Source organism: Pristiophorus japonicus, chromosome 19, assembly GCF_044704955.1.
Source record: "Pristiophorus japonicus isolate sPriJap1 chromosome 19, sPriJap1.hap1, whole genome shotgun sequence".
Lineage (NCBI taxonomy): Eukaryota > Metazoa > Chordata > Chondrichthyes > Pristiophoridae > Pristiophorus > Pristiophorus japonicus.
This window is the reverse complement of record NC_091995.1, coordinates 31958497-31986374: the sequence shown is the minus strand read 5'-3', so window position 1 is coordinate 31986374 and position 27878 is coordinate 31958497. Positions and strand designations below refer to the sequence as shown.

The following is a 27878-nucleotide window of genomic DNA, read 5'->3' as shown; positions in this document are numbered from 1 at the left end:
TAAATGCTGGCATGGACTGGTTGGGCTGGATGGCCTGTTTCTGTGCCGTATATCCAGTGTAATCCTATGTAATTCTTTACCTGGCCCATTACCATCTCCTTTTGCTTTATACAGGTAGAGCGTCTGAAATCCGGAAACCTCGGGACTGAGGCCGTTCTGGATTTCGGGTATTTCTGGATTTTGGAACGTCTTTTTGGCGTCCCAAAGCTGGAAATGCCCAGGCCTCGGTACGGGTATTTTCGGATTTCGGAACGCCTTTCTGACATGTCCCGAATCCGGAAATGCCTGGGCTGAGGTACGGCAGGGGGGTCAGGGCGGCGGTGACGTGGTGAGGTCGGGGGGCCGAGGTGGGGGGGGGCTGGTGGGGTCGGGTGGCCGAGGCCAAGGCGGGGGGCGGGAGGGGTAGGTCGGGAGGCGGGGGCAGAGGCGGGTGGGGGTTGGGAGGCCGAGACGGTGGTCGGGTGCGGATTTCGGAATATTTACTGGATTCCGGAATTCCGGATTTCAGACACTCAACTTGTACTATCATCCCTTTCATTAATGTCTCCTGCCCTATCCTCCCCTCCCCACTTTCACAGCCTCTGCATTTGCTTAAAAATCTGTTACAGCTCTAACTTTTTCCAGTTCTGACCTAAGGTCATCGACCTGAAACACCAACTTTGTTTTTCTTACTCTCCACACAGATTTGCCTGCCCTGCTGACCGTTTCCAGCATATTCTTGTTTTTGAAACACCAGAGCGCTCACTGTCCTGTTAGAAAGGAACTTCAGTAAACCCCGCCCCCCGTACACTTCCTGGTTCCATGATCTGAAACTGACAGCCTGGATCCCCAAAAGCTGCCGATGAAATGGCGTCGCTACAAGTTTTAGAGAATATGAAAGCCGAAGCGATATGTCCAATCTGCTTGGAATTTTTCGTCGACCCGGTGACCATAGACTGCGGCCACAACTTCTGCCGAGCCTGTATTTTGCAGTATTGGGAGCCGATAGCAGGGAAGGTCACCTGCCCGCAGTGTCGGACCGAGTTTCTGCAGAGGAACATCAGGCCCAACCGGTTCGTCAACAACATCGTTGAGAGTGTCATAAAACTGAAGCTGGAGCCGGAGCCGAAACCGGCAGGGAGGGAGCTCCGCTGTGCAGAGCATGAGGAGAAGCTGAAGCTGTTCTGTGAGGACGATCAGAGGGCGATCTGTGTGGTGTGTTCAACGTCCCGGGATCACAGGGATCACGCAGTCAGTCCCATAAACGAAGCGGCTGAGATCTACAAGGTACAGCCTTTCTTTCGTCATCTTCCCTCCAATCCTTCTACCAACTATGCCCCCTGGCTATTGACCCCTTCCTTTCGTATTAGACTGTTCAGCCACCGAAGAACTCATGTTAAGAGTGGAAGCAAATCTTCCTCGATTCCGAGGGGCTGCTTATGATGATGACAGCCTTTCTCACTGCTAGCATGTTCCTCTCTCTCTCTATAAACATTTTGCATAACAAAGGATAACATAAATACATTATTTGCATTTATAGAGCGTCTTTGACGTCCCGAGGCGTTTTGCAGGAGCGATTAAGAGACATAGGAGGGGGATATTAGAACAGGTGACCAAAAGCTTGGAGATTTACCAGGATGTTGTCGGGACTGGAACATTTTAGCTACGAGGGAAGATTGGATAGGCTGGGGTTGTTCTCTTTGGAACAGAGGAGGCTGAGGGGAGACCTTATTGAGGTTAATACAATTATGAGGGGCCCCAGATGGAGTGAGTAGAAAGGACCTGTTTCGCTCAGCAGAGGGGTCAATAACCAGGGGGCATAGTTGGTAGAAGGATTAGAGGGGAGATGACGTAAAAAACATCACCCAGAGGGTGGTAGGGGTCTGGAACTCACTGCCTGAAAGGGTGGTAGAAGCAGAAACCCTCACCATGTTTAAAAAGTACTTGGCTGTGCACGTAAAGAGCTGCGACCTACAGGGCTACGGACCTAGTGCTGGAAGGTGGGATTAGGGTGGGTAGCTCTTTTTCAACCAACACAGACACGATGGGCCGAATGGCCACCTTCTATTTTCAATGATTCTATGAAGCTCGGTCAAACTGGTAGGCTTTAAGGAGCATCTTAAAGGAGGGTACAGTGTTAGCTGTGGCTCCGTGGGTAGCACACTCGCCTCTGATTTGGAAGATTGTGGGTTTAAGTCTCACTCCAAGAACGTGAGCACGAAAGAAAATCTAGGCGGACGTTCCCAGTGCAGTGCTGAGGGAGTGCTGCACCCTCAGAGGAGCCAAGCTTCGGATGAGACGTTAAATCGAGGTCCTGTCTGCTCTCTCAGGTGAACGTAAAATATCCCGTGGCAGTATTTCGAAGAAGAGCAGGGGAGTTATCCCTTGTGTCCTGGTGAATATTTATCCCTCAATCAACATAACAAAAAAAACAGATAACCTGGTCTTCATCACATTGCTGTTTGTGGGAGCTTGCTGTGTGCAAATTGGCTGCCGTGTTTCCCACATTACAACAGCGACTACACTCCAAAAGTACTTCATTGGCTGTAAAGCGCTTTGACATGTCCGGTGGTCGTGAAAGGTGCTATATAAGTCCAAATGTTTCTTGCTTATCAGACATAGAATTACATAGGATATACGGCACAGAAATAGGTCTTTTGGCCCAAAGAGTCCATGGCAGTGTTTATGCTCCACTCGAGCCTCCTGTCTTTCCTCATCTAAATCTTATCAGCATAACGCTCTATTCCCTTCTCCCTCATATGCTTGTCTAGCCTCCCCTTAAACGTATCTATACTATTCGCTTCAACCACTCCCTGTGGTATCGAGTTCCACATTCTCACCACTCTTTGGGCAAAGAAATTTCTTCTGAATTCCTATTGAATTTCTTGGTGACTATCTTATATTCATGGCCTCTAGTTATGCACTTCCCCACAATTGGAAACATTCTCTCTGTTATACACTCATATGAGGGGATATTAGGACAGGTGACCAAAAGTTTGGTCAAATAGGTAACTTTTAAGGAGTGTGTTGAAGGTGGAGAGGCTTAGGGAGGGAATTCCAGAGCTTCGGCAGCTGATGGCACGGCCGTCAATGGTGGAGCGATTAAATTCGGGATGCACAAGAGGCCAGAATTGTTTTTTATTCATAGGATGTGAGTGGCCTTCGTAAACCACAGAGGGTAGTTAAGAGTCAACTATATATATTGCTGTGGGTCCGTAGTCGCATATAAACCAGACTGAGTAATGACAGCAGATTTCCTTGGACATTAGTGAACCAGCTGGGTTTTTACAACAATCTGATAGTTTCAATGTCATCATTTTTAATGATTTATTTAATTGAATTTAAATTATACAGCTGCCGTGGTGGGATTTGAACTCGCGTTTAACTGGGCCATTTGTCTAGACCTCTGGATTACTAATATAATATGATATACTGGATAACTAATCCAGTAACCTAACCACAATGGTACCATGCCCCTGAGGAGTGCAGAGATCTTGGAACGTTGTAGAGCTGGAGGAGTTTACAGAGACACTTCAGGACGTCCCAAAAGAATAATATTCGTAACATACCCAATGTAGTACAATAAAAGAAAGCTACCCTCTTTGTAGCTGATGATAATCGAATGTTTTATCAAAGCAACACTATCAGTATATGCCATATTATCATACATCGCGATATCACCGGACTCTGTTTATGGACATTAGCAGCAATGAAGGCAATTCGGTCTTTTTTTTTCTGTTCGTTCATGGCAAGGCTGGCATTTATTGCCCATCCCTAATTGCCCTTGAGCAGGTGGGGGTGAGTCGCCATTTCAGAGGGCAATCAAGAGTCAACCACATTGCTGTGGGTCTGGAGTCACATATAGGCCAGACCCGGGTAAGGGTGGCAGATTTCCTTGCCTAATCATCATCATAGGCAGTCCCTCAGAATCGAGGAAGACGTGCTTCCACTCTTAGAATGAGTCCGTGGGTGGCGGAACAGTCCAATACGACAGCCACAGTCCCTGTCACAGGTGGGACAGACAGTTGTTGAGGGAAGGGGTGAGTGGGACTGGTTTGCTGCACGCTCTTTCTGCTGCCTGCGCTTGATTTCTGCATGCTCTCGGCGATGAGACTCGAGGTGCTCAGCGCCCTCCCGAATGCACTTCTTCCAATTATGGCGGTCTTTGGCCAGGGATTCCCAGGTGTCAGTGGGGATGTAGCACTTTATCAGGGAGGCTTTGTGACATTTTCTCTGTCCACTTATGGCTCGTTTGCCGTGAAGGAGTTCCGAGTAGAGCGCTTGCTTTGGGAATCTCATGTCTGGCATGTGGACAATGTGGCCCGCCCAGCGGAGCTGATCATGTATGGTCAGTGCTTCAACGCTGGGGATGTTGGCCTGGTCGAGGACACTAATGTCCTCCCAGGGGATTTGCAGGATCTTGCGGAGGCATCGTTGGTGGTATTCCTCGAGCGACTTGAGGTATCTACTGTAAAGGACATCAGTGAACCAGATGGTGTTTGTATCTTTGATAGTCCAAAACTAATTCCCGCCACAAACATGCATCTTAAACATAGGGGACTACAGTGGGATGAGGGCAGAGTTGGCTAAAGTAGACTGGAAACACACACTATTCGGTGGCACAATTGAGGAACAGTGGAAGACTTTTAAGGAGCTCTTTAATAGTGCTCAACAAAAATATATTCCAGTGAAAAACAAGGGCGGTGAGAGAAGGGATAACCAGCCGTGGATAACCAAGGAAATAAGGGAGAGTATCAAATTAAAAACCAATGCGTATAAGGTGGCCAAGGTTAGTGGGAAACTAGAAGATTGGGAAAATTTTAAACGACAGCAAAGAATGACTAAGAAAGCAATAAAGAAAGGAAAGATAGATTACGAAAGTAAACTTGCGCAAAACATAAAAACAGATAGTAAAAGCTTTTACCGATTATATAAAATGGAAAAGAGTGACTAAAATAAATGTTGGTCCCTTAGAAGATGAGAAGGGGGATTTAATAATGGGAAATGTGGAAATGGCTGAGACCTTAAACATTTATTTTGCTTCGGTCTTCACAGTGGAAGACACAAAAACCATGCCAAAAATTGCTGGTCATGGGAATGTGGGAAGGGTGGACCTTGAGATAATCACTATCACTAGAGGGGTAGTGCTGGATAGGCTAATGGGACTCAAGGTAGACAAGTCCCCTGGTCCGGATGAAATGCATCCCAGGGTATTAAAAGAGATGGCGGAAGTTATAGCAGATGCATTCGTTATAATCTACCAAAATTCTCTGGACTCTGGGGAGGTACCAGTGGATTGGAAAGCAGCTAATGTAACGTCTCTGTTTAAAAAAGGGGGCAGACAAAAGGCAGGTAACTATAGGCCGGTTAGTTTAACATCTGTAGTGGGGAAAATGCTTGAAGCTATCATTAAGGAAGAAATAGCGGGACATCTAGATAGGAATAATGCAATCAAGCAGACGTAGCATGGATTCATGAAGGGGAAATCATGTTTAACGAATTTACTGGAATTCTTTGAGGATAAAACGAGCATGGTGGATAGAGGTGCACCGATGGATGTGGTGTATTTAGATTTCCAAAAGGCATTCGATAATGTGCCACACAAAAGGTTACTGCAGAAGATAAAGGTATGCGGAGTCAGAGGAAATGTATTAGCATGGATTGAGAATTGGCTGGCTAACAGAAAGCAGAGAGTCGGGATAAATGGGTCCTTTTTGGGTTGGAAATCGGTGGTTAGTGGTGTGCCACAGGGATCGGTGCTGGGACCACAACTGTTTACAATATACATAGATGACCTGGAAGAGGGGACGGAGTGTAGTGTAACAATATTTGCAGATGACACAAGGATTAGTGGGAAAGCAGGTTGTGTAGAGAACACAGAGAGGCTGCAAAGAGATTTAGATAGGTTAAGCGAATGGGCTAAGGTTTGGCAGATGGAATACAATGTCGGAAAATGTGAGGTCATCCACCTTGGGAAAAAAAAGCAGTAAAAGGGAATATTATTTGAATGGGGAGAAATTACAACATGCTGTGGTGCAGAGGGACCTGGGGGTTCTTGTGCATGAAACCCAAAAAGTTAGTTTGCAGGTGCAGCAGGTAATCAGGAAGGCGAATGGAATGCTGGCCTTCATTGCGAGAGGGATGGAGTACAAAAGCAGGGAGGTCCTGCTGCAACTGTATAGGGTATTGATGAGGCCGCACCTGGAGTACTGCGTGCAGTTTTGGTCACCTTACTTAAGGAAGGATATACTAGCTTTGGAGGGGGTACAGAGACGATTCACTAGGCTGATTCTAGAGATGAGAGGGTTACCTTATGGTGATAGATTGAGTAGACTGGGTCTTTACTCATTGGAGTTCAGAAGGATGAGGGGTGATCTTATAGAAACATTTAAAATAATGAAAAGGATAGACAAGATAGAGGCAGAGAGGTTGTTTCCACTGGTCGGGGAGACTAGAACTAGGGGGACAGCCTCAAAATAAGGGGGAGCCAATTTAAAACCGAGTTGAGAAGGAATTTCTTCTCCCGGAGGGTTGTGAATCTGTGGAATTCTCTGCCCAAGGAAGTAGTTGAGGCTAGCTCATTGAATGTATTCAAATCACAGATAGATAGATTTTTAACCAATAAGGGAATTAAGGATTACGGGGAGCGGGCGGGTAAGTGGAGCTGAGTGGTCTTGTTGAATTATGGAGCAGGCTCGAGGGGCTAGATGGCCTACTCCTGTTCCTAATTCTTATGTTTTTTGCTTCTAAAGTCTCTCCGTTCTCTCTAAAAAGCTGCAGTGGTCTGCGCCTCAACCATTCACTGTGGCAGAGCATTCTGTGCTCTTAACAGCTGTCTGTGGAGGCACTTCCTCTACCTTCTCTCTTCATCCACTTTCACAGGGAATGATAGCACAGTGGTTATGTTACTGGACTGGTAATCCAAAGTCCTGGGCTAATGATCCAGAGATGTGAGTTCAAATCCCACCACAGCAGCTGGAGAATTTAAATTCAGTTCATTAAATGAATGTGCAATAAAAATATAGTGTCAGTAATGGTGACCATGAAACTATCAGATTGTCGTAAAAACCCATCTGGTTCACTAATGTCCTTTTAGGGAAGGAAATCTGCCACCCTTCCCCGGTCTGGCCTAGACGCGACTCCAGACCTGTCGACGCGTAACTGCCCCCTGAAATGGTGGCTCACCACCACCACCTTTATGGTCACCATTACAGATACTAGTTTTTTTTTAATGATTTATTTAATTTAAATTAAATTATACAGCTGCAGTGGTGGGATTTGAACTCGTATCAAATTGGACCATTTGTTTAGGCCTCTGGATTACTAATCCAGTAACATAACGACTATGCTACCATGCTATGCTGCATCTGCTAACAAGAAAAGGGAATACACATTAAATGGTAGGACACTGAGAAGTGCAGATGAACAGAGGGACCTTGGAGTGCATGTCCACAGATCCCTGAAGGTAGCAGGCCAGGTAGATAATGTGGTTAAGAAGGCATACAGAATGCTTGCCTTTATTAGCTGAGGCATAGAATACAAGAGCAGGGGGGTTTATGCTTGAACTGTATAAAACACTGGTTAGGCCACAGCTACAGTACTGCCTGCAGTTCTGGTCACACCATTGCAGGAAAGATGTGATTGCACTGGAGAGGGTACAGAGGAGATTTATGAGGATGGGAGGGTGGGAGAGGCAGAAACCCTCACCATATTTTAAAAAGTACTTAGATGTGCACTTGAAGTGCCGTAACCTGTAGGGCTACAGACCTAGAGCTGGAAGGTGGGATTAGTCTGGATAGCTCTTGGTCGGCTGGCACAGACACGATGGGCCGAATGGTCTCCTTCCGTGCTGTAAGCTTCTATGATTCGATGATGGTATGATACATCCTACGGAGTGCAGAGATCCTGGAGGGTTGTAGAGCTGGAGGATTTCACAGAGATACTTCAGGACATCTCAAAAGAAAAATATCCCTGCCTTCCTCACCAGTCTGGCCTATATGTGACTCCAGCAATGCGGTTGACTCTGAACTGCCCTCTGAAATGACCTAACAAGCCACTCAGTGGTACCTAAGAACAGCGGATCACCACCACCTTCTCCAGGGCAGTTAGGGATGGGCAATAAAAGTTGTCCTTGTCGGCGACGCCCACATCCCGTGAACGAATTAAAAAAAAACTTTCTAACCGTTATACTTTAATTAGTGCTGAGAATGAACACCCCGATCGTGGAAAACATGCTTTTCGCTAGTCAGTCTATCTCAAACCCATGGTGATTTCCTTCAAAATGTCTCTGTTCTAGGGATTGCTGCGGAAATCATTGGATTCACTTCAGAAACAAATGGAAGAGATTTGCAAAAGTGAGAATGAAGAAGAAGCAGATATAAAAAAACTGAAGGTAAGCCATCTCTAAATCCCGCACTGAAACGCTATCAAGTTGGGAAACGCAACAGGACATTGCGAAAGCCGTTGTACAGTAGAGTTCAATACCACGCAAGTGATTGCTGACTCACTGTGGAAGTGGGGAAAATGTTTGCTCGTCGGGGTAATTTGCCTTTGAGCCTATTTTTGGATTTAAACAAACTTTCAACTAGTTTAGAAATCGGGATGATTTCCTGGTGCAGGGAACGGTAGGACAGCAGTAATGTTACAGGGCTAGTAATCCAGTTAAACCTTGACTAATGATCCAGAGACAAGATTCTAAATCCCACCACAGCAGCTGGGGCATTTAAATTCAGTTAAATACATCTGGAATAAAAAGTAGTATCTGTAATGGTGACCGTGAAAGTACCGGATTGTTGTAAAAACCCATCTGGTTTGTTAATGTCCTTTGGGGAAGGAAATCTGTCACCCTTACCTGGTCTGGCCTATATGTGACTCCAGGCACACAGCAATGTGGTTGGCTCTTGACTGCCCCTCTCAAATGGCCTAGCGAGCCACTCAATTGTCAAGACAGCATCTCACCACCGCCTTCTCGAGGGCAACTAGGGACGGGCAATAAATGCAGGCCTTACCAGCGACGCCCACATCCTGTGAATGAATAAAAAATTGGGTGAATCCAGGTAGGAACTGTGCGCTTATAATTAGTGATGAGTGGGTGACAGGAGCATCTGTTTTTTTTCATTTAATCTCCACCTACCAGCTATTTGAGGACGTTTTAATGTTCATTAAATGATGTTTCGAAATGTTCTCCTCTGAAGCCACCCCGGCTGGAGGAATCAACGGAAATTTGTACAATTCTTGATGTAATGAAAATGGATAAGAACATAAGAAATAGAAGCAGGAGTAGGCCATACGGCCCCTCGAGCCTGCTCCGCCATTTAATAACATCATGGATGATCTGATCGTGGACTCAGCTCCACTTCCCTGCCCGCTCCCCATAACCCTTTACTCCCTTATCGTTCAAAAATCTGTCTATCTCCACCTTAAATATATTCAATGACCCAGCCTCCACATCTCTCTGTAGAGAATTCCAAAGATTCACGACCCTCTGAGAGAAGCAATTCCTCCTCATTTCCGTTTTAAATGGGCGACCCTTATTCTGAAACTATGGCCCCGAGTTCTAGATTCCTCCATGAGGGGAAACATCCTTTCTGCATCTATCCTGTCAAGCACCCTCAGAAACTTACACGTTTCAATAAGATCACCTCTCAGTCTTCTAAACTCCAATGAGTATAGGCCCAATCTGCTCAACCTTTCTTCATAAGTCAACTCCCTCATCTCAGGAATCAATCTCGTGAACCTTCTCTGAATTGCCTGCAAAGCAAGTATATCCTTTTGTAAATATGGAAACCAAAACTGCACGCAGTATTCCAGGTGTGGCCTCACCAATACCCTGTATAACTGTAGCAAGACTTCCTTGCTTTTATACTCCATCCCCTTTGCAATAAAGGCTAAGATACCATTGGCCTTCCTGATCACTTGCTGTACCTGCATACTATCCTTTTTTGTGTTTCATGCACAAGTACCCCCAGGTCCTGCTGTACTGCAGCACTTTGCAATCTTTCTCCATTTAAATAATAACTTGCTCTTTGATTTTTTTCCTGCCATAGTTCATAACCTCACACTTTCCAACATTATACTCCATCTGCCAAATTTTTGCCCACTCACTTAGCCTGTCTATGTCCTTTTGCAGATTTTTTGAGTCCTCCTCACACGTTGCTTTTCCTCCCATCTTTGTATCGTCAGCAAACTTGGCTACGTTACACTCGGTCCCTTCTTCCAAATCGTTAATACAGATTGTAAATAGTTGGGGTCCCAGCACTGATCCCTGCGGCACCCTATTAGTTACTGATTGCCAACCGGAGAATTAACCATTTATCCCGACTCTCTGTTTTCTGTTAGTTAGCCAATCCTCTATCCATGCTAATATATTACCCCTAACCCCGTGAGCTTTAATCTTGTGCAGTAACCTTTTACGTGGCACCTTGTCAAATGCCTTCTGGAAGTCCAAATACACCACATCCACTTGTTCCCCTTTATCCACCCAGTCCGCTACATCCTCAAAGAATTCCAGCAAATTTGTTAAACATGACTGCCCCTTCCTAAATCCATGCTGACTCTGCCTGGCTGAATTTTGATTTTCCAAATGTCCTGCTACTGCTTCTTTATAATGGATTCCAACATTTTCCCAACCACAGATATTAGGCGAACTGGTCTATAGTTTCCTGCTTTTTCTTTGCCTCCTTTTTTAAATAGGGGTGTTACATTTGCAGTTTTCCAATCTGCTGGCACCTCCCCAGAATCCAGGGAATTTTGGTAAATTACAACCGATGCATCCACAATCCCCGCCGCTAGTTCTCTTAAGACCCTAGGATGCAAGCTATCAGGTCCAGGGAATTTTATCCGCCTTTAGTCCCATTATCTTACTGAGTACCACCTCCTTAGTGATTGTGATTGTATTAAGTTCCTCCTCCCCTATAGCCGCTTGACTATCCACTGTTGGAATATTGTTCGTGTCCTCTACCGTAAAGGCTGATGCAAAATATTTGTTCTCTGAACCTTCTCTGAACTGCCTCCAATGCAAGTATATCCTTCCTTAACTCAGGAGACCACAACTGTACGCAGCACTCCAGGTGTGGTCTTACCAATACCCTGTACAGTTGTAGCAAGACTTCCCTATTTTTATACTCCATCCCTTTTGCAATAAAAGGCCAATATTCCATTTGCCTTCCTAATTATTTGCTGTAGCTGCACACTAACTTTTTGAGTTTCATGTACAAAGACTGCCAGATCCCTCTGTACCGCAGCATTTTGTAATCTATCCCCATTTAAATAATAATTTGCTTTGTAAAAAAACGATATATATTTTATTTTATAGATTTGTTTTAGGTTTGTTCATTGCCCTGGAATAAAATCTATCTATTAATATATGAACAATGGCACAAACACCTGCAGTTCCAGTCAACTGTTTATTTTATACATCCCTGTGTCCATATTCACAATGGACATTCACTATATCAACATTATAGAATAGAATCATAGGATAATACAGCGCAGGAGGAGGCCATTTGGCCCATTGTGTGCGGTGTGTGTGGGGGGGCATGCGGTGTGTATGGGGGGGCATGCGGTGTGTGTGGGGGGGCATGCGGTGTGTGTGGGGGGGCATGCGCGGTGTGTGGGGGGGCATGCGCGGTGTGTGGGGGGGGACGTGGTGTGTGGGGGAGGTGCGTGGTGTGTGGGGGAGGTGCGTGGTGTGTGGGGGGGGTGCGTGGTGTGTGGGGGGGTGCGTGGTGTGGGGGGGGGGCTGCGGGACCGGGGGGCTGCGGGGTGGAGGGGGATGTGGGGGGGGTGCGGAATGGAGGGTAGGTGGGGGAAATGACAGCATTGCACATTTCCCTCGAGTCTGAAAAATAACCATTCATTGCTACTGGCTGTTCTCTGTCCCTTAGCCACCCAGCGACTGTTTCTTTAATCTCATTGGCTTCAATATTGCAAGCAATAAAAGTTCAGCATACCTTCCTTGCTTTTGTACTATATACACCTACTTATAAAGCCAAGGATCAAGTATGCTTTTTTAACAGCCTTTTCAGCTTGTCCTGCCACCTTCAAAGTCTTGTGTACATACACTCCCAGGTCTCTCTCTTCCATTTAGTTTATGTTGCAACTCCTCATTCTTCCGACCACAATGAATCAATTCACACTTTGTGTTAAATTTCAACATCCATGTGTACTTTATATGGTACTTTTTCAAACGCCTATTGAAAGTCTATCCACACATCAGTGGTACTGCCCTTAGCCACCCTGTCTGTTACTTAATCAAAGAACTCAATCAAGTTAGCCGACATGATTTGCCTTGAACAAATCCGTGGTAGCTTTCATTTATTAAGCCATATTGCTCCAAGTGCCAATTAATTTTATCCTGGCGTAATGTGTCCAATAGTTTCCCCATCTCCGACGTTGGGCTGATTGGCTTGTAATTGTCGGGTTTTTCCCTCTTGCCCCTTTTTGAACAGGGGTGTAACCTTTGCAATCCTCCGCTCCTCTAGCACCACTCCAATATCGAAGGAGGCTTGGAAGATTCTGGCCAGAGCCTCCGTAATTTCCACCTTTTATTTCCCTCGGCAACCCAGCATGAGTCCCACCCGGATCGGGTGACTTTTCTACTTTTAGCGTCGGCAACCTTTCAAAAATGTATTTTTATTCTATTCAATTTCTCTGCTATCTCGTCCTTTACTGTGGCATTCGCAGCATATTTTTTACCTTCGCCGAACCTCCGCCACGACCACCCACAGAATCTCAGCTACATACCCTCATCGCTCCTCCGCCTTGATCACTCGCTGCACCTCTGTCGCAACCTTCCCGCTCCTCTGCTTTACCAGGGCCCCGCCGATGCTCCTGCCCATGCTTCAAACAGCGATCTGGGTCCTGATGACGTCACCCATTTGTGTCAGCTCGTGCTGAATGTTGTAGTGGTGTGCTCCAGCTCTTTTATGGCCCGATTTACGGAGATGTTCTCTTGGAGGTGTTGTGGGTGATCGTGGCGGAGTTGCGGCGAATGTTTTGTGGCGGAGTTCCGGCGAGCGATTGTGGCAGAGGCGCGGTGAATATTGTGGCGGAGGAGCGGCAAGAGATCGTGGCGGTGGTGTGGCAAATGAGGGTACTGGACCCAGAAGGGCTGAGGGCCCAGGGGCAGCACGGGCCTGCCCACACTGCGATATGTGTGCGGACTAGGTTCGTGCAGCGGAGAAGGTGTCCAGTCTTCCTGGTTGACCCTTGCCACTGGATAAAAGCCTAGCTCTGTCAAGCCCGTGTGGTGGCTGATGTGCAACGATCACCACACATTAAAAAAATCCACGCACAGGCATCTTCCACTCTTGTAACTGGAGTTCAGGACTGGAATATTGGGTCCTTTATTGAAACATCTGTGAACTCATGTGGAAGCAAGACATCCTGGTTTGAGGGACCGCCGATGATGCTGATGATGATAATTCTTTAGTGAAGACAATTGCGAAGTATTCAGTTCAGATCTCAGCAGTGCCCTCATTTTCATTTTGGTCCCTAATCAGCCCCACCCTACCTTTTGACTACCCTTTTACTATTTGTATGCTTATAAAAGTCTTTTGGGTTCTCTTTTATGTTACCCGTTATCTATTACCATAAACTCTCTCTTCCCCTCTTATTTCCTTTGTACATTTTTCATTCAGCTTGGTTCTCTGCTGAATTATGAGCCCGAAATTTATCATAAGCTTTCTTTCTCTTAATTTAGTCATCCAGGGAGCTCTAGCTTTGGAAACCCTTCATTTCCCCCTCATGGCAATGTGTCTACTCTTTGAAGGCCCCATATTGCTCAATGCACTGAGCAACAGTGCATTGCTCAAAGCACTGTTCCTTTGAGCACTGTTCCTTTGCTCAAAGGAACAGTGCTCCTTTACTGTTTTATCTGACCATGGGGAGCGGGCGGGGAAGTGGAGTTGAGGCCAAGATCAGATCAGCCATGATTTTATTGAATGGCGGAGCAGGCTCGAGGTGCCAAATGGCCTACTCCTGCTCCTATTTCTTATGTTTGTCTTCGATTCCAATCCACCTGGGCCAGATCTATTTTCAACTCACTGAAATTAGCTTTCCTCCAGTTGAATATTTTCACATTTGAATTTTTCCTTGCCCTTTTCCATAACTACTCTGTACCTAATGATAGCATGATCATGCCGTTAATATAATCTTCCCCTCCATGGAAACCCTGCAGCGCCACCACAGGCCAGATGGCATAATTACTGAGGAACCAAAGCAATTTTCATTATAAAAACGCAAAATTCTGCGAATGCTGGAAATCTGAAATAAAAAAACAATAGGCTGTAAACATTCAGTGAGTCACTCAGTAAACACTCAGAGAAATAGAGTTAACGTTTCAGCTTGATGACCTTTCACCTGATGTTCTGATGAAAGGTCACCGACTTGAAACGTTAACTCTGTTTCTTTCTCCACAGATGCTGCCTGACCTGCTGATTATATCCAGCATTATCTGGTTTTATTCCATTATAAATATGGACATAGAACTATATTAAAAAATACCAATATAAGGATTAGATCTGATCTGCACTCTCTAACCTCACTTTAGCTGAAGACTACATTATGTCCTGCTTTCCTCCATGCACTGTCAAATGATAATGATTAGTAATGTATTGAAAGTCCTGCATCGAGGTATATTTCTGTCACAATAACTCTTGTGTCACATTATTTGTCACGATTTTCTGACATTGTTGCTTAGCAATGGAGAAGGGGCACAGAGGTCAGGAGAGAGGGGATAGGAGAGAAACATTCGACCTGAAAAGGTGGTGGAAGCTGATTCTATAAATAATATTATCGAGATTTGGACAGGTACTGCGGCTGAGGAACTTGGAGGGTTCCGGACATAAAGCGGGGATGTGGGACTCAGCACGATGGGCCGAATGGCCTCTTCCTGTGCTGTAAGTGTCTATGGGATTTTATCAAGAGAGAAAGCAAGAGAGAGAGCACCAGAAAGTAACGTAAAAATATAGAAAACCACCAGCGAACAGACAGACACCATCAACAACACGGTATGAACACAGCGAAGCAAGATATAGAGTATATTCTGTGAGCGACTCTTAGGCCCTAGAATGGTTTTCTGACATGATCAAAGCAGTTTCTTGGCAGGGCCGGAATGAGCTGTATTTGAACAACAGGTCCGGCACAGAAGTTGCTTGTGTACTGTGCGCACCTGTTGCTGCATATTAATAATAACTTTTATTTAGATAGTGCCTTTAATGTAGTAAAGTGTCCTAAGGCGCTTCACAGCAGTATTAACAAGACAAAGCAGATACATTTGACACCGAGCCACAAAAGAAGAAATTAAGGCAGATGACCAAAAGCTTGTTTAAAGAGGTAGGTTTTAAGGAGCGTCTTAAAGGAGGGTAGAGAGGCGGTGAGGTTTAGGGAGGGAGTTCCAGAGCTTGGGGCCCAAACAGCTGAAGGCACGTCCACCGATGGTTTAGCAGTTATAATGAGGGATGCTCAAGAGGGCAGAAGTTGAGCAGCACAGACATCTCGTGGGATTGTGAAACTGGAGGAGATTACAGAGATAGTGATTTGTAAACAAGGATGAGAATATTGTAATCGAAGCATTGTTTAACCGGAAACCAATGTTGGTCAGAAAGCACAGGGGTGATGGGCGATCGTGACTTGGTGCGGGTTAGGACACGGGCTGCTGAATTTTGGATGACCTGAAGTTTACGTAGGGTAGAATGTGGGAGCCCGGTCAGGTGTGAGTTGGAGTAGTCAAGTCTAGAGGTAGCAAAGGCATGAATGAAGGTTAAATACTGTGGTCCAATTTACCTCAAACAGTTAACTTTTAGTGCTTGCCTGTTTGTTATATGGGGAAGTGAGTTAGTGCAGCAAATTAATTCATATCATTTGACCAGGAGTACAGGCTGGTCCTTTATCATAACACTTATTGCCGGGAGTGGAGAATCTAAGCTATGAGGACAGATTAGATAGGCTGGATTTGTTTTCATTGGAACAGAGGAGGCTGAGGGGGGACCTGATTGAGGTGCATAAAATTATCAGGGTCCTAAATATAGTAGATAGAAAGGGCCTATTTCCCTGAGCAGAGGAGTCAACAACCAGGGGGCATAGACTTAAAGTAAAAAGTTTAGAGGGGATTTGAGGGGAAATTTCTTCACGTCGAGAGTTGTGGGGGTCTGGAACTCACTGCCTGAAAGGGTTGTCGAGACAGAAACCCTCACCACATTTAAAAAGTCCTTGGATGTGCACCTGAAGAGCCGTAACCTACTCGGCTATGGACCAAGAGCTGGAAAGTGGGATTAGGCTGGATAGCCTCTTGTTGGTCGGCATGGACATGATGGGCCGAAATGGCCTCCTTCTATGCTGTAAACTTCTATGATTCTATGACTTCTGATATTATTATGAGCACATTTGGGTAGAATGAAATTGGAAGTAACAATCCCAGTGTGAAACAACTTTGCCAATTTACGCTATCCAATTATTGATAGTGTTAGAAATGATTAAATATTAAAACATGAATAACTAGAATTTTCTTCGCTCAACTTTAATCTTTGTAAGATATTTCAGTGTCCCTTTCTGAATGTTTCCTGCAGCTCACGTACTGTGGTCTAGTTCATCTTATTATCAATTGTGTAACACCATTTTCACTACCATCACAGTGATCCGGTGTGAAATTCTCTGGTTGGGCTCATCCAACTAAGTAACAATGAGGAGTGGAAGCTACAGTTTATCTGATCTGTGTGACTCAATTGCTAATTGGAGAATCCCAACTGTTATCAGTGGTGTTCCACTAGGACTGATTAAACTTAACATCAGTTTGTCATTACAACTGGGGATGTGTTGCATTCTCCTGGAATTATATTTATAAAGTCTCCGATGAGAAGCGACCAGGGCTGAAAGAGTAGATGGAATTTCGTGGCACAATTTTTTTTTCACAGGCAAACTGTCGGGATTAATTTGAGGTCTTCTAATTAACCTATACTGAGATCATTGTTTACGACCTGATCCATAGAAACATAGAAACATAGAAAATAGGTGCAGGAGCAGGCCATTCAGCCCTTCTAGCCTGCACCGCCATTCAATGAGTTCATGGCTGAACATGAAACTTCAGTACCCCATTCCTGCTTTCACGCCATACCCCTTGATCCCCCGAGTAGTAAGGACTTCATCTAACTCCCTTTTGAATATATTTAGTGAATTGGCCTCAACTACTTTCTGTGGTAGAGAATTCCACAGGTTCACCACTCTCTGGGTGAAGAAGTTTCTCCTTATCTCGGTCCTAAATGGCTTACCCCTTATCCTTAGACTGTGACCCCTGGTTCTGGACTTCCCCAACATTGGGAACATTCTTCCTGCATCCAACCTGTCCAAACCCGTCAGAATTTTAAACGTTTCTATGAGGTCCCCTCTCACTCTTCTGAACTCCAGTGAATACAAGCCCAGTTGATCCAGTCTTTCTTGATAGGTCAGTCCTACCATCCCGGGAATCAGTCTGGTGAATCTTCGCTGCACTCCCTCAATAGCAAGAATGTCCTTCCTCAAGTTAGGAGACCAAAACTGTACACAATACTCCAGGTGTGGCCTCACCAAGGCCCTATACAACTGTAGCAACACTTGTAGTTGTGTGATAATCAGGAGCAAGGGGAAGATGATTTACAGAGACATGTTTTTATAAACATTCTTTTGGTCTTTGCAGTTATTTTAAGTCGTACTGTACAGCTGATCAGGAACAGTGTCAGCCGTGGCTCAGTGGGCAGCACACTCGCTTCCTGAATCAGAAGGTTGTGGATTCAAGACCCACTCCAGAGACTTGAGCCCATAAATCTAGGCTGATACCCCAGTGCAGTACTGAAGGAGGTGCCGACTTTTGGATGAGATGTTAAATTGAGGCCCTGTCTACTCTCTCAGGTGGACGTAGAAACCAGTTTCCTGGCCAATATATTTATCTCTCAACCAACATAACATTAAAACAGATTGTCTTGTCATTATCACATTGCTGTTTGTGGGAGCTTGCTGTGCGCAAATTGGCTGCCACGTTTCCCACATTACAACAGTGACTACACTTCAAAAGTACTTCATTGGCTGTAAAGCGCTTTGAGATGTCCGGCGGTTGTGAAAGGCACTATATAAATGCAAGTCTTCTTTCATTGTTGCAATGTTCCTGGTTCTGTTCTGTGTTTGTATAATTTTAGCTATTCGAATGCTCTCCTACCTGGCCTCCCACCGACCAATCTCCGTAAACTTGAGCTCATCAAAAACACTGCTGTCCATACACTAACTCGCACCAAGTCTTGTTCACCCATCACCACAGTGCTCATTGACCTACATTGGCTCCCAGTCCGGCAATTTTATAAAATTTGAATCCTGCCGTTCAAGTCCCCCTACGGCCTCACCCCTCCATATCTCTATAATCTCCTCCAGCCCTACAACCCTCTGAGATATCTGTGCTCCTCCAATTCTGGCCTTTTGCACATCCCTGATTTCCATCATTCCACCATTTGGTGGCCGTATCCTCAGCCATCTAGGCCCCAAGCTCTGGAATTCCATCCCTACACCTTTCCTCTTCTCTAACACTCCTTTTGAGTCGCTCCTTAAAACGTACCTCTTTGACTAAGCTTTTGGTCACCTGCCCTATTCTCTCCTTATGAGGCTCGGTGTCAGCTTTAGCTGATAATGCTCTTGTGAGCCGCCTTGGGGCCTTTTATTACTGTAACAGCGCTATATGAATGAAAACTTTTTATTTCATCAGGAACAAGCTGGCTGTCTACAGAAGAACATTGCGTCCAAATTTGACCAATTGCACCAGTTTCTGCATCAGGAGGAACAGAGCCTGAAAAATAAACTGGAGCTGGAGCAAAAGACCATGTTACAGCAAATCGAAGAAAATCTGAAAAACATCTCTGAACAACGTGAATTCGTCAAACAAATAATGATGAATATGCAGAGCAGGCTGATTCTACAAGAGACAGAGTTTCTGCAGGTATTGACTATTGCTACATGTAAATCAGCCACTATTTACAATTTTAACCTAACCTGCACAGGCGTTCGGGTCAGTTGCTTGTTTGACACCTTTCTACTTTCTTCTCCGTTGAAAGTCAAAGGGGAGTAAAATGAAGTGGATTATCAAAGGAGCGTCCAACCTGGAGCTGTTCACACCGAACGGGCTGGGTTAAGATCTGAGCTACAGCATCCTAGAGCACAGAAGGAGGCTCATGTGCCTGTCCCAGTTCTTTGAAAGAACTATCTAATTAGTCTGACTTCGATACTGACATTCGATTTTCTTTGCTACTACCATAAGAAAGAAGGAGTCCCACTCCCTCACTCTTTCCCCATAATCCTGCAGGTATTTCCTTTTCAACTAGTTATCCAATTCCCTTTTGAAAGTTACGTTTGAATCTGCTTCCACCACCTTTTCAGACATCATAACAACTCGCTCCATTTAAAGAAAAAAAATATTTCTCCCCATCTGCCCAGGAATTTTTCTGCCAATTATCGGAAATCTGTGCCCTTTGGTTCCTGACCCCGCCGCTGCAAGTAGAGTAAATGAGGAGGAATTTTTTTCCATCAATACCTCTCATAAGGAGATCTAATTATGATCTTGTGCCTGGCCAATAAGAAGGGAAGGTCAGATAAAGCATTAAATGGACTGGTCCGGAACAGTGTTCAATCTAAAAAGTGGCGGATAAGGAAACCAAATTTCATGTATCAGAATTGCGAGCTCGTTGAATTTATTAGGTAATATTATGTGTAGTGCGTTAACAGGACTCCGATGAAAAGGCTGTAGTTGAATTTTGCGTGACATAAGAATTAGGAGCAGGAGCAGGCCATTCGGCCCCTCGAGCCTGCTCCGCCATTCAATGAGATCATGGCTGATCTTTCTATATCAACTCCACTTTCCTGCACTCTCCCCATATCCCTTGATTCCCTTAATATCCAAAAATCTATCGATATCTGTCTTGAATATGCTCAAAGACTGAGCATCTCTACCTCTAGGGTAGAAAATTCCAAAGAGTCACCACCTTCTGAGTAAAGATATTTCTCCTCATCTCAGTCCTAAATGGCCGACCCCTTATTCTGAGACTGTGACCCCTGGTTCTATACTCCCCACCCAGGGGAAACATCTTCCCTGCATCTACCCTATCAAGCCCTGTAAGATATTTGTATATTTCAATGAGATCACCTTTCGTGTACAGTATAGGAATGGATTCTGTGCTCTATGATCAAAGGCACAGATGCCACGATCTGATCTGACCCCAATAACGTTGTTCATTTTTACCTAGTTTAAAGTTAAACCTCAGTTTAAGGACAGTGAAATACAAGTAATTATTGAAGAAAGTTTCTCAGAATTTAAATGTCTCTTCAGCTCTCTGTAATAACATTATCCTTTCTTTCTTTTAGGATATAAAATCTGTTCTTGACAGGTATGTGATCTGCTCTTCACCATATTCAGATGGCAATTATATTTCTTGATGTAACCTTCTCTGTCAGTAGTCCTATTCATATTAATCTAAATAAAACACTAGTTAGGCCAACTGCTTGCAGTTCTGGGCACCACATTACAGGAAATATGTGATTGCACTAGAAAGGGTACAGAGATTTATGAGGACGTTGCCAGGAGAGAAAAATTTTAGCTATGAGGAAAGATTGAATAGGCTGGGTCTGTTTTCTTTGGAACAGAGGAGGCTAAGGGGACACCTGATTGAGGTGTATAAAATTATGAGAGCCCTAGATAAAGTGCATAGGAAGGACCCATTTCCCTTAGCAGAGGAGTCAATAACCAGGGGGCATAGATTCAAAGTAATTGGTAGGAGGTTTAGAGGAGATATAAGAATATAAGAAATAGGATCAGAAGAAGGCCATACGGCCCCTCAATAAGATCATGACTGATCCGATCATGGACTCAGCTCCACTTCCCTGCCCGCTCCCCATAACCCGTTATCCCCTTATCGTTTAAGAAACTGTCTATTTCTGTCTTAAATGTATTCAATGTCCTAGCTTCCACAGCTCTCTGAGACAGCGAATTCCATAGATTTACAACCCTCTGAAAGAAGAAATTTCTCCTCATCTCTGTTTTAGATGGGCGGTCCCTTATTCTAAGATCGTGCCCTCTAGTTCTAGTCTCCCCCATCAATGGAAACCTCCTCTCTGCACCCACCTTGTCAAGCCCCCTCATAATCTTATACGTTTCGATAAGATCGCCTCTCATTCTTCTGAATTTCAATGAGTAGAGGCCCAACCTACTCCACCTTTCCTCATAAATCAACCCCCTCATCCCCGGAATCAACCTAGTGAACCTTCTCTGAACTGCCTCCAAAGCAAGCATATCCTTTTGTAAATATGAAAACCAAAACTGTTCGCAGTATTCCACGTGTGACCTCACCAATACCTTATATAGCTGTAGCAAGACTTCCCTGCTTTTATACTCCATCCCCTTTGCAATAAAGGCCAACATTCCATTTGCCTTCCTTATCACTTGCTGTACCTGCATACTATCGTTTGGTGTTTCATGCACGAGTACCCCCAGGTCCCGCTGTACTGCGGCACTTTGCAATCTTTCTCCATTTAAATAATAACTTGCTCTTTGATTTTTTTTCTGTCAAACATTGTACTCCATCTGCCAAATTTTTGCCCACTCACTTAGCCTGTCTATGAGGGAAATTCTTTTCACCCAGAGGGTGGTGGGGGCCTGGAACTCACTGCCTGAAAGAGTGGTAGAGGCAGAAACCCTCACCGCGTTTAAAAAGTACTTGGATGTACACTTGAAGTGCCGTAACCTACAAGGCTATGGACCAAGAGTTGGAAACTGGGATTAGGCTTTTTGTCGGTAGGCACAGTTTTGATGGGCTGAAATGGCCTCCTTCCGTGCTGTAAATTTCTATGGTTCTGTGAACCTGCTTGCAAATATATAATGAATGCGAGGACTGTGCTCCATTCTGGCAATCACAGGCAGGTGAAGGAGAAGGTGCATATAAGGTCGATCCCTAGTGTAAAAGAGATGAGCTTCAGTGCAATGCTGAGGGAGTGCCACACTGTCGGGAGGTTCCGCCTTGTGGATGAGACCTTAACCCGAGGCCCCGTCTGCCCCCTGAGGTGGACGTAAAAGATCCCACGGCACTATTTTGAAGAAGAGCAGGTGTGTCCTTTTTGTTGTTCTGGGGCCAATATTGATCCCTCAACCAACAGCTAAAACAGGTTATCTGGTCATTGTCACATCGCTGTTTGTGAGAGCTTGCTGCTTACAAATTGTCAGCCGCGTTTTTCCAACACTACTACAGTACTTCATTGGCTGTAAAGTGCTTTGGGGTGCCCTGAAAGAGACTGCCAGAGAGTTTAGTGAACATCCTTACAAAGCTTATGGGAAAATAAATCAGAGCTTCAGTGCCATTTTGTATTATTTATGGGTTTTTTCCTGTTTCAAGTTTCAGGTTTATCATCTCTATTTTTCAGTTTCAGTTATATTCTTCATTTCAACCTTTGCACAGGTCGCCAGTGCAATTTAAGAAGCCCACAAGAGTTCCCATTAATTTCAGCCTCAGTGAGTTTAATGGCCCTCTGCAGTATACAGCTTGGAAACGCATGCTGAAGCTGATTGACCCAGGTAAAGTTATCTTTTTGGTAGGAACGGCAAGGAGATATGGTCAAATACCGTTGAAATATACTTGTTCTGCCATAACATCGTTTATATTTTGTGAATTGATGCAACACAGTTTCGGGAAATGTACATAGATTTGTTTACATATATAAAGTTAATGCAGGATTTAAACAGCGGAGGCCTATAAGACCAGGGTGTGCTGCTGTTATTCAGTTCCCATGTCAGTGAGACACTGCCTTAAATCTGTCATAAATTTATACATTTGCCACATTGTAATGACATGCTGCTCCGGATAATGGCGCTGCTCCACCTCCATGAGCAATCACAATAGTTTTTTAAATTTATTTGTTCACGGGATGTGGGGGTCACCGGCAAGGCCAGCATTTATTGCCCATTCGTTGTTGCCCTTGAGAAGGTGGTGGTGAGCCGCTTTCTTGAACCACTGCAGTCCGTGTGATGAAGGTACTCCCGCAGTGCTGATTTTGTTCTGGGGATTGTGACGACTGAGTGGCTTGCTTGGGCCATTTCAGAGGAGCAATTAACCACATTGCTGTGGGTCCGGAGTCACATATAGGCCAGACCGGGTAACAACAGCAGATTTCCTTCCCAAAAAGGACATTGGACAGTTTACATCGGCAGTTTGCAATCTAACTATGGATATAAGGATTTATAATGGGAAAAGTTGACAGGAAGCAAGAGTTTTTAACATGTTTATAGTTAATACTAGAATGACATAGAAATCGCAACCCGGAACAGACAGGTTTGGCCAGCAAGTGCATTTTGGTGTTTATTCTCTGTAGGAGCAGTAAATCCTAATCCCATGTGCCTGATATTTTCCCAAATCCCTTTACAGCACTTATCAAACCTATTCTTAACTATTAACATTGTCTCTGCTTCAATCGGAGCTTCAATGCCAGTCTGTTTTATCTCCCAACATACTGTTGTTTCAGGTTTTGGGTTATGTGGAGTGATTGGGATTGTTCTCCTTGGAGCAGAGAATATTAAGGGGAGATGGCATATTGTCGTTCAAGATCATGAAGGGGTTTTATAGAGTAAATAAAGATCAACTGTCTCCATTGGCAAAAAGGTCGGTTCCTAGAGTACATAGATTTACGGTCATTGGCAAAAGCTCCAGAGGGGCGATGCAGAGATTTTTTTTTACCCATGAGTTATAATGATGTAGAAGCATAGAAACATGGAAATCCACCGGGCAGAAGGAGGCCATTTCGGCCCAATCATGTCTGCGCCAGCTAACAAAGAGCCACGCGGCCCTCGGTCAGCAGCCCTGAGGGTTACATATAGACCTATGAACAATAAACAATGGCGGAAAGGCAAAGAGCACCCGACCCAACAAGTCCGCCCCACACAGTGTGACACCCCTTACACTGAAACATTCTACACTCCACCCCAGCCATGTGATCTCCTGGGAGAGGCAAAAAACCAGATATGGAAAAGGCTGATAGAAGCAGATTCAATAGTAACTTGCAAAAGAGAATTGGATAACTAATTGAATGGGAGAAAATTGCAGTGCTATGGGGAAGTGTAGGGGAGTGGGACTAATTGGATAGCTCTTTCAAAGACCGGCACAGGCACGGTGGGCCAAATTTTGTCCTGTAACGTGTTATGATTTGAGGATTCTGATCACTAATTCTGATAGCACATCCCAGGGACTCATCTGCCTGTTTAAAAAAAGACATGCCTACTCTCAAACCTCTTTTAATTTAATTGTATCTACCTATTGTATCATTTTCTACTCCTTAGTCACAGAATATAGCTCGTCACTAGTCTGTTCCTTACCGTTAAAATTTATCACATCTGTCATTTCACCAGAAAATGCTAGAAACACTTGGCAGTGGGAATGGTAGCATAGTGGTAATGTTACTTAACTAGTAATCCAGAGGCCTAGACTAATGATCCAGTGACAAGTGTTCAAATCCCATCACGGCAGCTGGGGAATTTAAATTCAGTTGATTAAATAAATCTTGAATTTAAAAAAATCTATCGGATTGTCATTAAAAATCCCATCTGGTTCATTAATGTCCTTTCAGGAAGGAAATCTGTCGTCCTTACCCGGTCTGGTCTATATGTAACTCCAGATCCACAGCAATGTGGTTGACTCTTAACTGCCCTCCAAAATGGCCGAGCCAGCCACTCGATGGCAATTCGGGATGGGCAATAAATGCTAGCCGAGCCAACGATGCCTACATCCTGTGAATGAATTAAAAAAATTTTAAATTGTCAGGCAGCATCTGCGGAGAGAGAAAGATTTTAATCTAACCCGCCTGATTTTACTCTTCCTTAAAGTTGATAGAGCGTAATGTTGCTACAGAACCAGCTTTCCACCCAACTCTGTGGGTTTCTCGCCCAGCCACATAGGTCAGGAATCAGCTTGATCTTTCCTCAGAACTGGGAAGATGCTGACGATGAACAGCATTTAAGCATGTCTCGAGCCAGGGAAAACCGGACAGAGAAAGAACAAAATAGAATGGGTGGAGGGCAGGAGCGTTTCAATGAAAAAAGGGAATAATTCCTGGTATCCTCTAAACCCCGCCATGTATTTGAATGTCATCACAGCCCATGTTTTATCTGCAGCCATTGAGCCCAATTCCGTGCCTTGCCCATGTCTGCAGAGAACATTAAACCGTTTACTTTGTGCGTATTGTAAACTTTTTCTTCCTGTGTCAGCTGTGACTCAGTGGATAGTACCCTCGCCTCTGAGTTAGAATGTTGTGGGTTCAATTCCCACTCCAGGGACTTGAGCACATAAATCTAGGCAGACACTCCCAGTGCAGTGCTGTGGGAGCATACTCACAGGTGCCTATATTCCAATTATCACATTGCTGTTTGTCGGAGCTTGCTGTGCACAAATTTGCTGCCGCGTTTCACACATTACAACAGTGATTACACTTCAAAAAGTATTTCATTGGCAGTAAAGCGCTTTGAGATGTCTGGTGGTCATGAAAGGTGCTATATAAATGCAAGTCTTTTTCTTTCTTCAGTTCCAGCTCCTCTGATTCTGGATCCGAATACAGCGCATCCCAGACTCTCCCTGTCTGATAATGGGACCCGCGTGAGCTTTGGTGACCGGAAACAGCAGGTTCGTGACAAACCAGAGCGATTCCTGAATTGGCACAGTATCCTGGCGTGCCAGGGATTCCAAGCAGGGAGACACCAGTGGGAAGTGGAAGTGGGCAAGAACACCACCTGGGCTGTGGGAGTGGCAAAGGAGTCTGTGCCGAGAAAGAAGGACTTCACGCCTGAACCTAAAGCCGGGGTTTGGGCCTTGTGGCGGTTGGCGGAGGAGTACACCATTCTGGCCTCGCCTCGTACTGCCCTCCGCCTGAGAAACAAACCCTGGAAGCTGGGAGTTTACCTGGACTATGAGGCAGGACAGGTGTCGCTGTACAATGCTGATGACATGTCTCACCTGTACACTTTCACTGATAGATTTACCGAGAGGCTCTATCCTTTCTTCTTAATAGGCTGTAAGATCGATTCACTGAAATTGGTCCCCTTACAGATATAGAATCATTTAATTATTACCCGACACCAGTGTGGCTGAAATGGGGAGTCACTAAAACTGCATAAGGAACTTTTAATTATGCCTTCAGATCCCTCGGGCCTAAGCTCTGGAATTCTGCCCTGAACCTCTCTGCCTCCATCACTTTATCCTCCTTTTAAGATGCTCCTTAAAACCTACCTCTTTGACCAATGATCAATGAATAGGCTATGGGTCTATTTTTTCAACCTAAAAAGTGTACTGAATTCAAGAATGCAATTATCAGTATTACATAGTGTGTTTGAATGAAAGGCTTCAGTTACCTAAAATTATCACACATTCCTATGCAATGTGTAGTTACATTTAGAATTCTGTAATACATTTGCTAATGCATCTTTATAGAATCAAAGAATCATAGAAAGTTACAGCACAGGAGGCGGCCATTTAGTCCATTGTGTCCGCGCTTGCTGACCGAGGTCCCCAGCCTACTCCCACTTTCCAGCTCTTGGTCGGTACCCTTGTAGGTTACAGCACTTCAAGTGCACATCCAAGTATTTTTTAAGTGCTATGAGGGTTTCTGCCTCTACCACCCTTTCAGGCAGTGAGTTCCAGACCCCAACACACTCTGGGTGAGAGAAATTCTCCTCAAATCTCCTCCAAATCTCCTATCACTTACTTTAAATCGATGCCCCCTGGTTGTTGACCCCTCTGCTAAGGGAAACAGGTCTTTCCTTCCACGCTATCTAGGCTCCTCATAATTTTATACACTTCAATTAGGTCTCCCCTCAGCTTCCTCTGTTCCAAAGAAAACAACCCCAGCCTATTCAATCCTTCCTCATAGCTAAAATTCTACAGTTCAGGCAACATCCTCGTAAATCTCCTCTGTACTCTCTCTCATGCAATCACATCTTTCCTGTAATGTGGTGAGCAGAACTGCATGCAGTACTGTAGCTGTGGCCTAACTCGTGTTTGAAGCATAACCTCCCTGCTCTTATATTCTATGCCTCAGCTAATAAAGACAAATGTCCTGTGTTTACCACCTTATCTACCTGGCCTGCTACCTTCAGGGATCTGTGGACATGCACTCCCGGGTTCCTCTGTTCCTTTACACTACTCAGTGTCCTATCATTTAATGTGTAAAAATAAGTTGCACATCTTTTATTCTCTGATTTGGAAAAACAATTCCAGGAACTCGAAAAGTTTAATTTATGCAGTTGCTCCTTTCACCTCCCAAATTGCTGCTCAGAATAATGACTTGAGTAATAATCTTGCTAGAACACTTTAATTGACAATCAAAACATTGTTTTTGATGGAAACAACAATGCAAAAATGACTTGGATGAAATACAAGTAGGAAAAGTGCATGGCAAGATTTAGATTGTACCCAAACCACAGGCAGATTTATCAATATTCTGTTGTTGTATAATACCAATTTGGATTTCTATCGATTAATTTATTTTAGTTTTGTGAATTCACATTTTAACTGCAATCAACTTAATTTGAAATGCATTCTTCTGTGGCACTATAGGTTCCATTTAACTTATCTCTATAATCGCTCCTGTTATTTTGTGACTGCTTGTTTCTAACTGACATCAATAAAAATCACATATTTACATTTTTGGTTGTGATTAATTGATTGTTTCAGAGGACTTCCAGGGTTAAGTTACCAGGAGAGATTACACAAATTACTGTTGTATTCCCTAGAACTTAGAAGGTTAAGTTGTGATCTGATCGAAGTTTTCAAGATATTAAGGGGGACAGATAGGGTAGATAGAGATAAACTAATTCCGCTGGTTGGGGATTCTAGGACTAGGGGGCTTAGTCTAAGAATTGG

At 44.5% G+C, this 27878-nt stretch overlaps 1 protein-coding gene across 1 annotated transcript; it reads left to right on the top strand.

Moving 5' to 3' along the window:
• The first annotated feature begins 808 nt into the window (after positions 1–808).
• Positions 809–27633, top strand: LOC139230420 (E3 ubiquitin-protein ligase TRIM39-like). Its single transcript, XM_070862257.1, has 6 exons — positions 809–1266; positions 8276–8371; positions 18704–18934; positions 20353–20375; positions 22437–22552; positions 25546–27633. Exons 1-6 carry the CDS (start codon positions 847–849, stop codon positions 26070–26072), a joined length of 1413 nt encoding a protein of 470 aa, XP_070718358.1. The 5' UTR covers positions 809–846; the 3' UTR covers positions 26073–27633.
• Positions 27634–27878: the final 245 nt, after the last annotated feature.